Below are 11,950 nucleotides of genomic sequence, written 5' to 3' on the forward strand. Positions count from 1 at the left end.
TTTTGCAACTCAGATTCTGTCTGAGAGCACTTTTCTTGTTTACTTTCCATAGCCCCTTTGTTTATTGAAACCAGGGTATTCTTTGTTCCCCTGAATCTGTTTCAGTGTCCCTGCCATTCTGGGTGTCTCCATTCTGTGGTGTTGACCCCTGAGGGGGTTGGAATTTCCCAGCACAGAGTCTGCTGATATTGCGATGAAACATAAGAGTGTGGGGCTCCCATCAGCCGTGGCTGGCATTAGTCAGCAGGCACTTGTGTGCACAGTAGTACCAATTCCAGCTTGCCCAAGCTACTGTAGTTGCTTTTCTTTTAAAAGCATCATCCTCTTTTTTTCTGTTCCTGTACCCAACCTAAAATTTCAGAAGCAAGGAGGGTGGTTGGTGGGGGTGGAGGGTTGGTGGGGAGTAAGAGGTAGCTAAACCTGACTGTCTCGGCTTGAAGTAAATGGCAGGAGTGACAGGCTTATAAAATTTGATCCTAGCTGTTGCCTTCTGCTTACCAGCCTCTCAGGTGGAATTTGGTGGGGACCCCTCTGAACAGCCTTTCTGAGTCCTCACCTTCAGGGTACTCTAGATACTAAACAAGTGTCTCCCATTCCCAATAGGGATACCTTTGATTCTTGCCCTGCACTGAGAGCCTTGGGCCTGGGATTGGCCACTTGGCTCCGAGCAAAGTCTGTAGCTCGGCATTTTTTCATTGAGCTGTTCTGAAGAGCAAGACTCTTAGCTGTTAAGAGTGAGGCTGGGGAGGCCTGCCACAGGGGAGCATAGATTCCCTTGAGTATGAAGTATGGTAGTGGTGGTATGGAAATCAGCAGTCCTTTGTGGAGGGGAGCTTTTGTACAGAACACATAGATGAACTGTAAAGAAGCCCCATTTCCCTTCCCTGGATTCTCTTCATAAGGAAAATTATAGTTAGCTGTATAGTGTCATCTGAATATTTCTCTTGGTTTTCGTTCTTGAAGGACTGCCACCAACTCCAGTCCAGCTGCTCTATCCAGTGTCCCGATTCAGCAATGTCAAATCCCTCCAGCACCTTTGCCGATTCCGAATCCGACAGCTCGTCCGGATAGATCACATCCCGGATCTCCCACTGCCTAAGTACAATGGGGTCTTTAGAGGTGGGGCAGGAATGGAGGGTTAGTTGCAGTGTTCGTGAGGCCTGCAAGCTGAGTGTACAGGCAGAGCCTGGCAACTCACAGGCGTTGTCCTTTCACTTCTCCTATGTCTTAGCACCTAACTTAGAAATGTCACATTACAGCCAGGAAGGAGGCAGGTGTGTGTGTGTGTTGGCTTCCCTTCTGCAGACTCTGTGAAGGGTAGAGTGGAGGTGGTAAGAGGGAGGGAGACAGAACTATAATAAGTGAGAAAGTGGGAATTTTGTCAGGGCAACAAAGAGTCTTTGGTGTTGTCTCAACCATACAGGGATTGAAAAGAAGGGAGGGTTGAATAAAGGTGGTATTTCTTTTATAAGCTATGTATAACATTTGTGTGTATCCCTCTTGTGTTATTCGTAGGCCTCTGATCTCTTATATCCGAAAGTTCTACTACTATGATCCTCAGGAAGAGGTATACCTGTCTCTAAAGGAAGCGCAGCTCATTTCCAAACAGAAGCAAGAGGTGTTGGAACCCTCCACGTAGCGAGGGGCCCCCTGCTGGTCACCACCAAGGGTATGCCTCCACTCTGCCTCACTGTCCAACCTAGTCTCCGCCTGAGCGGTTATCATGCACTGGGCTTCGTCCCTCTTCCTCTCACCCCATGCGTATACCCTGATCCAGGCATCTGTCCAGAGAGTCGCCACATTTGATCATGGAGTCCCAGGGAGGCACATACCCCAATTGGGAGAAGAGCAGATAGACACAAGAGGCTTAAAGAGTATTTGCCAAGCAACAAGCGAGTTAATCACTGAATATGTATAAAGAAAACACACAAGTGCAGCTAAGTGTGCAGCCTTCTCTCCTACTTTGGCTGATCGCCCTGATATCGCACAAATGACATATAAAGCAGGAAAGCAAAGGGGAAGAAAACTTCATCAAAGGGAACGCAAAATGCCCTTAATTGTAATAGGCATGCACTTCACTGAGAGTTCCACTCTGTCCCACGGCTTGGAATATGGGGATGAGGAAAAAACAGCTTGCTCTTCTATTTAGAATTCCATCTAGGCCACTGAAAAGTAAATTGTTGAAAAGAATAAATGAATTAACTAAGGAATTCATTTATCTAAGAGGCTCTTCTCCCATTGCTACACTGAGTATTCATTTATTTTCCCATAAAATATCTTGGAATACTGGTTTGCACATGTGAATTTTAATTAGTCTTCTTGGGAATTCCCTGGCGGTCCAGTGGTTAGGACTCCACGCTTTCAGTGCCAAGGGCGTGGGTTCTATCTCTGGTCAGGGAACTAAGATCCCACATGCCTCAGGGCTCGGCCAAAAAAAAAAAGTCTTCTTAAATTGCACTAATGTGAACATTGAAAGGTAGAGGGGAGTAGGGAATAAAATTGCTAGAGAATGGTGATTTTGGTAGTGTGGGTTATGTGCAAGATCTCACATTCTAGTGATCTACTGCTGGGATGCGGAGACCACCCCCAACCCCTTTTACTGGGAGTGTCCTTTTTTTAAAAAAAATAATAATAATTAATTAATTTGGCTGTGTTAGGTCTTAGTTGTGGCAAGCGAGATCTTTCGTTGCGGCACTCGGGCTTCTCTCTAGTTGTGGTGCATGGGCTTCTCTCTAATTGCAGCACGCCGGCTCTCTAGCTGTAGTGCACAGGCTTAGTTTCCCCGCAGCATGTGGGATCTTAGTTCCCCGACCAGGGATTGAACCCGTGTCCCCTGCATTGGAAGGTAAATTCTTAACCACTGGACCACCAGGGAAGTCCCGAATGTACCTGCTGTTTTTTTTTTTTTTTTTGTTGCGGTACGTGGGCCTCTCACTGTTGTGGCCTCTCCCGTTGTGGAGCACAGGCTCTGGACGCACAGGCTCAGCGGCCATGGCTCACAGGCCCAGCCGCTCCGCAGCATGTGGGATCTTCCCGGACCGGGGCACGAACCCGTGTCCCCTGCATCGGCAGGCGGACTCTCAACCACTGCGCCACCAGGGAAGCCCTGTCCTTTTTTTAAAAAAAAAAAATTTTATTTATTTTTGGCTGCGTTGGGTCTTTGCTGTTGTGTGCAGGCTTTCTCTAGTTGCGGCGAGCGGGGGCTGCTCTTCTTTGCGGTGCGCGGCCTTCTCATTGTTGTGGTTTCTCTTGTTGCGGAGCACGGGCTCTAGGCACGCGGGCTTTATTAGCTGCAGCATGCAGGCTCAGTAGTTGTGGCTCATGGACTCTAGAGCACAGGCTCAGTAGTTGTGGTACATGGGCTTAGTTGCTCCGCGTCATGTGGGATCTTCCCAGACCAGCGCTTGAACCCGTGTCCCCTGCATTGGCAGGCAGATTCTTCACCACTGTGCCACCAGGGAAACCCCTGAGTGTCCTTTTTAAGCACTGAATTCTTCTGCTTCTCTTCTAACCTCCTCTGTTCCCATTCCCATCCCCCATACAAAACAAACTAAGGGGAATAACCCACAGGAGTGACAGCCTTAGAGTGAAAAGTGGGCTTTAATTCTCCCCACCCTCTCAGCTCTCTTCTTAATGGGAGAAAATGACAACTGGTGTTTTTGTCCTATGGGTTTTTTTGTGGCTCAGGTGAACCCAGCTGTGTGTCTCCTCTTGGCTCTGGTGGTCCCTGATCCTGTGCTACTGCGGGGGAGAGCATGTGAGCCAGGTTTAGCAAGGAGAGAAGGAATGAAGAAGATCAAGAAATGGTATCTCCAGGCGGCTGCGGGAGTTTTAACTTAAAGGATCCTGGGCTGGATGTACAGTTTCTTTGTCATGTCTTCAGTTACAGGCATACCTTGGAGATACCTTGGGTTCATTTCCAGACCACTGCAAGAGAGCAAATATCGCAATAAAGCAAGTCACATGATTTTTTTGGTTTCCCAGAGCATATAAAAGTTTTATCTATACTATACTGTAGTCTGTTAAGTGTGCACTAGCATTATGTCTAAAAAAATCTACATAACTGAATTTTAAAATATTGCTAAAAAATGCTAACCATCATCTGATGATGTGGGATTGCCACAAACCTTCAATTTGTAAAAATGCAGTATCTGTGAAGTGCAGTGAAGCAAAACAAGTTAAACGAGGTGTGACTGTATCCGCGAGCTGTATGCCCTTGGAAGTGTCTCCTAAAACATCTTAGTGCTCTAATGTCTAGGAGGGTTTCTCTGCTTGGTGGCTTTGCATTGATTAGGGTGGGGAACTAGGGGGGCCCACCTACGCAACTGCGCTGTCGAGGAGTAATTGGGACCCTTCAGTTAGAGCACCATTTCTATGGGTGCTGTGCCTTAGGAGGGGCCCCCACGAGCACAGGCACATTCAGAGAAAGATTCAGGATGGTGGGGGGCTCCACACTTCATCGTGTGGGGAATAAATGATTATCATGGACCAGAGAAGTTTTAGGGTACGAGGGGCTTGGTGACCAAAAGAAGGATTTGATGGATTTTCCTAAGGAAGAGTGATTAAACTTATTCTGTGTGGTTCCAGGGGGCAGGAGAAGGACCACAGTACAAGTTTTAAACAGATTTCATTCCGACTTTAGAAGAAGCTTTTTAACAGGTGCAAATATGGAATGGTTTTCCACAGGAGTTAGTGAGTTCCCCATCACTTGTTTAGTCATTCAGCAGACATCTATAAAGTAGCCAGTGTGAACTGGGAAGAGGGTGCTGAGCAAGATAGTCAAAGGCCCTGTTCTCACAGAGCTGCAGTTCTTGTAGGGAGAGACAGACAGCCACATGTAAGTAAGTGAATAGGTTAATTTCAGTTGACTGTACATGTTATGAAGAAAATAAAACTGGGTGAAGTTTAGTGGTTAATGGTAGCATACAACTCAAGTTTGAATGATCAGGGAAGGCTCCTGTGAGGACGTGACATTTCAGCTGAGATTTGAATATCAAAGAGTTAACCATGAGAGGATCTTGGAAGCAGGCATTCTAGGCAGGGGATCCTATAAGTACAAAGGCCCTGATATGATCAGGTATAGGCTGGGGCTAACCATTTGCCACGAGTGTGGGGGGCAGTCACGTATTGGCAAAGGATTACACTGAACTCCCGGGGCCTCTTTTTGTTGTGACACTGGGATTGTTGCTTGTAGCAAAGAATAAGCATCATGCTGTACTTGCTCCTAGGACCCTTTGAAAAAGGGAAGTAACACTTCCCAAGGGAAAGGACTTTCAGGTGTGAAATTCGGCTGTTATGATTTCTTGTTGGTCAGGCTGGTTTTAATTTCAGAGTTCCAAGTGGGCCACTTGGTCTGTGTGTGCTCTTACCTGGAGAATTTTTTGCCAGGGTACTTGGAGTTAGGGCACAGGGTAACAGCTGGAACAGTGCCCTTCTTAAATCAGAAGGTAGAAGCTGCACTGGCCTTTGTGATTATATGTCAGCCCTCTTCAACAGCCAGAAGCCACAGGGCCTACAGCTATTTCTAGCTTGGCTCACCAGGGGTTACTCCAGGGACTCAGTTCTTTATTCAGTGCCTAGAGCAGATGGGCCTTAGGGAAAGTGTGTGGAAAATGAAGGGGAATGGGAAAGAGAGAAGGGAGGCAGTGTGTAGGACATCTTTATTAGTCATTTTAGGACCTTTTTTCGGCGACCAGGTTGTAGGCTGCTCAGGTCCCTGTGACAAAGGCCACTGCTGCATCCCCAGCCGGCTGCAGTGTTTGTGGAAGCACTTGGCTCTCCAGGCCCCATCCTCCCTTTGAGCTGTGCTTCTCCACCTCCAGAGGCTGTTCTTTCACTCCATTTTGGTTCCACTCTATTGAGCCACTCTAATTATTCCCCTTTTTTACCTAGGCATTTGGTTGCCAAGCTCCAGTTTCGAAGAACCAAATGAAGCTACCATGAAAACGGGAGTGAAGGAAACAAGAGGAGTAAGAAGGGTTGGGATCCTCTGTGCAAAGACTTCGGTTCCCCTCGCTGCCCTGGGGCTTGGATGAAGCCCACGACCAGACTCTCTGAGTGGGGCTCCACCTTGTCACATCCAGCCCTGTGCTACTGGAGCTGGATGAACTCCTTGGAAAACTGGAAGAAGTCTCAACACTGTTCCTTTTTCAGAAGTTTTGTTCTGGATATTTGCATTTCTCAGTATGGAAAACTCACCCTAAAGGCAGCTGGGGTCTGTGTGCATTGGATTGGAAGTGGTGCCAAGGGTGAGCAGATCCAAAGGAGAGGAGGGGAGGAGAGGGGGTTGCCAGTGAGGGTCATTCAGGTGGCGCCAAAGGCAGAATTCGAGTCTCCACCATTGACCTTGAGGAAGGGAAAAGAAGGAGTCAGAAGTGCAAATCAAGTCGGGAGTTTCTGAGGGCCGAGAATCTGCTTCTCTGTAGGCGTATGGGTAGCTTCAGCAGGAGCAGGGAAGAGAGGAGGGTGGTTAGTCTCGAATAGATGATGACTGGACAGAACTGGCACATAACTCTGCCGGGGGAAGCAGTGACTCCTCGCATACTTTGCTTTTAAGGTTTAGGAACCTGATTTCAGAATCACCTCTCATAGCAGCTGTGTTCGTTTTGTTTTACTGAATTCCTAAGTTCTGTGACCTCAAGTTCGCCCTGTTCTTCCTCTGCCCTCAACCCATTCCCTCGAGATAACTGTACCTTTCACTCTGGTCATGGTAGCATCATTCCTATTGCTTCCGCCGGCTGTCGAGGCAATAGTTTTTCTCATCACCGGAACAGTTCAGAGCTCCAATCCCGGCTGCTGAAGTTAATGGAGCGTGCTTCCAGATTCTTAATGGCAAACCATACCCATGACTTAGTCAGTGTTCCTTACCTCCACATGTCTGTCAGCTAGTGAGAGGGAATGTGGAGGAAGGTGAGAAACGAAGCTATTGTGCTCTTCCTAGAGAAAGCTCCCTAGTGTCTCAGCCTTAATGGCCCATCTGAGATCAATGAGGAGGGAGGAGAGCATTACAGCTCATGTTCTTAGGTTTGTTGGAGCAGGAGGTAGCAAGGGCTTCTTTATTTTCCTGAGTTCTTTCTGGCGACCCAAACGTTTTCCTGAGTTAGATCCTGTTTGCCCTCCTTCCACTGGGAAGTCTGTCAGATACTGATTTGAGAGTTGCCTGTTTTCCAGATGGAAGTGGAGGAAGAGGGAGAAAAACTCCAGTGCTTTTCTGAACTTGGCCATTGTCAAATCATATAACATTGTGAGTTTGCTTCTCTGTAGAGTTACTCTGAGGAGAGGTTTGCTATTAAGATGTGAAAATTGAGCTGTTTGATCTTTATTACTCTTTTGCAGTAAGTATTTCAACAGACTTCCTCTTTTGGTTCCCCTGTGCTTATATCTGCCTCATCGCATGAGATAAATAATATTGTCAGGTTTGTGGTTTCCTGATCATTTGGGGTGAGGCCCCAGTGTCTTGTAATTTATAGGACTGCCTCATCTGGGAGCACTGGCCTTCTGCCTTACGTCCTGCATGGAATGACCATTCTTCCTCCTTATAGCTGAATAGGGAGGAAACTTGCATTGTTACCTGGCTGTGAAGAGGTGGCCCACAAAATGAGCTTTGTAGCATAAACACGGCCCACCCACCTTTGATTTGTCGTGTAGTACCTCTTCTCTCTCTGGCTGCCGTGGTAGTATCACCAACCAGTTAAGGTTGTGATCCCGGGAATTGGCTTAACCTACGGGTCTTGCCTCTTGAAGGTACAAATTAACTTGCCATCTTGCAGACAGTGCCACCCAGCTGTAAAGCCTGCTGTCTGGAATCCACTGAGATCCTCGAGTGGCTGTTGTGCGGCTACGTGGGGTCTCTCTTTTTTTTTTTTTTAACTACTTTTTAGTGTTCATTTGCCTGATTCTGGGCTAGCTACTGTGGAAAACACAGGAGGCAGGAGACATATTCTCTGGCCTAAGGGAGCTTTTAGGTGGCTGCCACACGTGAAGCATTTGGAGAATGACTCAGCATGGCAGAGAGAATCAAGGGCTGTCTTTAAAGAAATTCAGAGTGGGTAAGATCAGTGTAGATCAGATGGTCTAGGAGAGCTCTGGTGCTGTGAGACTTTGGTTTTTAGGTGAGGGCAGGGCAGTGAGATGAGAAACACAAGAACAGGAGCACAGAAGCAGAAATCTGCAGGGTGTGTACGGAACAGTGCACAGTCCCAAGGTAGAGCAGTGGCATCAAAGAATCCTTTTTCTGTGCTGTGGTCTAGACCGAAACTTCCTAGTCATCAGGCAGGTCTGAATGCTGAGGGGTTATGATGGCGAGGTGGAGCCCAAAGCCAGAAGTCAGCCAGGTTCTTGCCTGTGGCCAAGGACCTCACTGCTCTCAGCACAGCCTGGGTGAGGAAGGCAGAGCCCCTGGACCCCTTGTGGTACCAGGGGTTTCCAGTGGAGAATCCATACTCTCAGGTACAAAACCAAACCAGCTGAGGAGGCGTGACCCACCCTCACCACCATCCTTTCTGCTCCCGGGAAGGGTAGTGTTTACTGTGTCCGTGATCTGTCTGTGCATTAGTCACGGCCCAGGCCGTAGCCTGGTCCTTCCTTAGTAGAGAGGGCTATAAGACAGAGTTGTGCAGGAGGAAACAGGCTTCATCAGGAGGTGAGGAGGAAGGGCACCAGCCTGGTCAGAGTAAACAGGGAGGGACAGGGGCAGCTGGCCTTCATCAGCAGCTCCCCTTCACCTCTCCTGCCTGCGGCCCCTGCCCCCCTGCCGATTCTGTGTAGTGCTAATTGAAATGCAGTCTGCAGAGGGAACTCTGCTTTTTGGTCATAGTATTTTCAAGTCACAAACTGGAAAAGGTTCTCACTTCTAGGGACCCGTCATTGGTTTCTAAGTTGTGGATGGGTGATGTCAATACCCTCAGGCCCTGCCTGTGTAACCCTCGCTTGTTTATGACTGGTCTACTGTAACCTTCCTCAGGACAGGCGTGAACCACTGTGAGTTAGTGACAGCTACTGCTACAACTTGCTATTACTTGAAATTCGTGTGCTGCGGTTGCAGGGCGCAAGGCGGTGGGGGCTCTGCTGCGGGGACTAGATAAATGGGTGACAAACTAGGAGTTTGGGACAGTTGGCGATGACCTTGGCCTGGTTGCCTGCCTGTGCCTGGGTGCAGTGAGTGTGACACCCTGGAAGGCCAGCCCTGGGCGGCAGCACCCAGGTTCCTGAGGGGGGAGGTGTGGTGGGGAGCTTGCTGCCATGGTTTCTCCTCCTCCTTTCCTACCTGTCACGGGAGCTGATTACACAGTCCCCTTATTAAGGCTGGGAGAGATGTGGAGATAGCGGCAACCCCCGCTACAGTGCACATCCAGGAAGCGCTGGCAAGTGACAGGGTGGTTAGTGTTCTCAGATCTGGGGTGAGAGACTGGAGTAAAGCCGGATGCCCTGGGTGCCAGCCTTTTCAGCCCTCACCCCGGGCCCTGGAAGACTGGAAGAGCACAGCCTGCTTGAAGCCCTTGGCCCTGGCAGGAAATGGGGTTAGGAGAAACTTGTCCTCTAGGTTAGATTCCCCCCTGACCTCCTGCCTCTCCCTTGGCTTTGAGCCCTGAAGTTGGAGGCCTAGGCATTGGCATATATAGCTCTGTGGCTGCTGGAAGGAGGTCTGAAAGTCATTGTGTGTGTGTGTGTGTGTGTGTGTGTGTGTTTTCATTTGCAGAAGTTTTGCCACCAGTGGGGGTGTTGAGAGCATCTCCACTGGGGGGAGACCTGCCATATGTTGTCCACTTTTAAGAGAATGACGTGCCCCCTGTCCCTAAGGGAGGAGCTTTTGAGTTAGACATTTTCCCTATGGGAATCCTCTTGGTTTGGTTCATGGGAAAGGGGGAAATGGATAAATGATTTTTATCTCTAATTGTTAACACAGCTGTTCTTACACTGAATTTGTGCTATTGCATACATGTAGCCATCTTTCTTTTCACTGCAGCAGTGTTTATCAGTAGTTCAAAATGATTTATTTGCTCCTGGGGAGTAAAACCTTTTTTATTAAAAAAGAAAAAAAAAAAAAAAGAAAGAAAGAAAATCGTGACCCCTTCCCCCCATGATAGCTATAGGATTATTGGGCCACAAAGCTCAAGAAAGCAAAGTCAAGTCTGCCAGTCCCCGTGATCTATCCTCTTTTGACATTGGAGTCTTCATGCTCAGCACAAAAACGACAGGAGGCCTTGAAAAGATAGCGAAGCCTTGGGAGGTGTGAGATGGGGGTTGGAGCATAGAGACAGAGGCACTGGGGACTCAGATGCTGCAGATATAAAAATAGAGTAAGGAATTGTATTTAAATCATTGATTTCTCTAATCTGCCAGGGAAAGACCTTTCTTTACATACAGATTCCATATTGTCTTTGTCCTTTTCATGCTTCTTGACCTTCCTGGTAGGTGCCCCCAGTTTCTTCCTGTTTCCCATCCTGTCCTCTCTGCCCCTTCCCTCATTCCTTTCCACTTGCATCCACCTCCCAGGAAGCCAGTCTTGCATGCTGAGTCTGTGACATGCCTTCACGCCCATTTCATCTCCTTAGAGGGTACCTGGAATTGCTCCCTCCCCCTCCCACTCCCTCTTCCAAAATGCTGAGAGGGGCAGGCAAAAGGCAGCCAGTCATGGCAGCGGAAGACCTGAATGTCTGCTCGCAGCTGGACTGCGATCTAGTTGCTCCTGGAGATGGAGTGTAAGGTGAACTTAGGACACTCTTGATCAGAACCCAGGAGATCAAAAACCCGCACAGCCCCGCTCCGAGCTTCGCCCTAAGCCCCCTACCCAGCTCAGGCGGAGCAGGAAGGCTGGTCTGGCTACTCCATCTCTGGTGCTCGCTTGAACAGGGACCTGCCCCTCTGTTAGGCCCAGAACCTTTTCCAAGAAGCATAATCCAGGCACCGCTCCGTGGGCAGGCTGCTTGTTGGAAGGCCCAAACTGGTGCTGCCCGTGCCACAGCCACTGCTGTACAGTTTTCGGTGGTTTTTAAGAAACTCAGTGAAGAGGGGTGTCGTTCTGGGCTCGGGGTGGTTGCCAGTTCTTCGCCAGAAGGGGGACCACATCGCCCCTGCAACCACTTCTGTCCTCTTCAGCCGCGCCACCCTCCTCCCAGCCAAAGCGTGGCCTGGCTTTTGTCTTCCCATTTAGTTTTTCTCCTTTCCTCTACCTTTTTGTGCTTAATTTATTAAAATAGTTGCTGTATAATTTATTTTCATAAACTATAAAAAATTACTAAATGGTTAAAATAGACTTGCAGGCCAATCTTAAATGGGGTGGGAGGGTCTGAGGGTGGGTTGGGGAAAGGGAAAGATGTTTTGATATAAACAAAACAAATGCACTTTGGGTGTGTTTTGGTATTTTTCTGGGGATAGATGGGAGGGTGTTGGGATGTCCCTGTAGATTAGTTCCAGATTGGGGTGTCTGTATATACTGTATTCATAGGCATGTTTGACTCTTGTAAAGGGACATTAGTAGCTGCTGCAGGTCCTGTTTGGAAACCCCATGTATAATTCCCGGTTTTTTGTAAGTGTCAGTGCGGGAGACATTTGACTCTTGTGTTTGTATCTCCTTTTTATGATTGCTGTACTGACCAATGTCTTTTTGCGGAAGGGGTGAAAAGAGATTTGAAATAAAAATGTTTAGAAATTCTTTCATGTTATTTGGGTTATTGTTTTTCATTCCCTCTCTCATCTCGTATGACTCCTCGCACCATCACCACCCACTTAGGGTCAGATGACCCACCCCTGGCAACTGGAGAATCCCTGTGATGTCAGCTAAGCAGAGCATATCCAGAACTGGTCTTGTCAGAATTAGAGATGTTGAAAAATTCCTGAGGCTGGTGGCCATTGCTCAGAGCTGCTTTCTCCTTCCCCAGGAAATGCAGGAGCATTCCAGAGAGCTTTCTGGAGCCTTTTTGCTCTGCTTTGGGAGAGTTCCTATTTTACC

The 11,950-nt window shown here is 48.3% G+C and overlaps 1 protein-coding gene across 4 annotated transcripts in view; it reads left to right on the top strand.

Moving 5' to 3' along the window:
* SOCS7 (suppressor of cytokine signaling 7) overlaps positions 1–11,655 on the top strand; it is a 34,161-nt gene extending 22,506 nt beyond the window's left edge. For all 4 annotated transcript variants that reach the window (XM_027094731.1, XM_027094730.1, XM_027094733.1 and 1 more), the window contains 3 exons: positions 964–1,099; positions 1,516–1,669; positions 5,893–11,655. In XM_027094731.1, the coding sequence (XP_026950532.1) occupies positions 964–1,099; positions 1,516–1,639 (260 nt within the window). In that variant the 3' untranslated portion in view covers positions 1,640–1,669; positions 5,893–11,655. The remainder of the gene's footprint in view (positions 1–963; positions 1,100–1,515; positions 1,670–5,892) is intronic.
* The last annotated feature ends 295 nt before the right edge of the window (positions 11,656–11,950 follow it).

Source organism: Aethalodelphis obliquidens, unplaced genomic scaffold, assembly GCF_003676395.1.
Source record: "Aethalodelphis obliquidens isolate GAN/ISIS:26980383/991018 unplaced genomic scaffold, ASM367639v1 scaffold89, whole genome shotgun sequence".
NCBI lineage: Eukaryota > Metazoa > Chordata > Mammalia > Artiodactyla > Delphinidae > Aethalodelphis > Aethalodelphis obliquidens.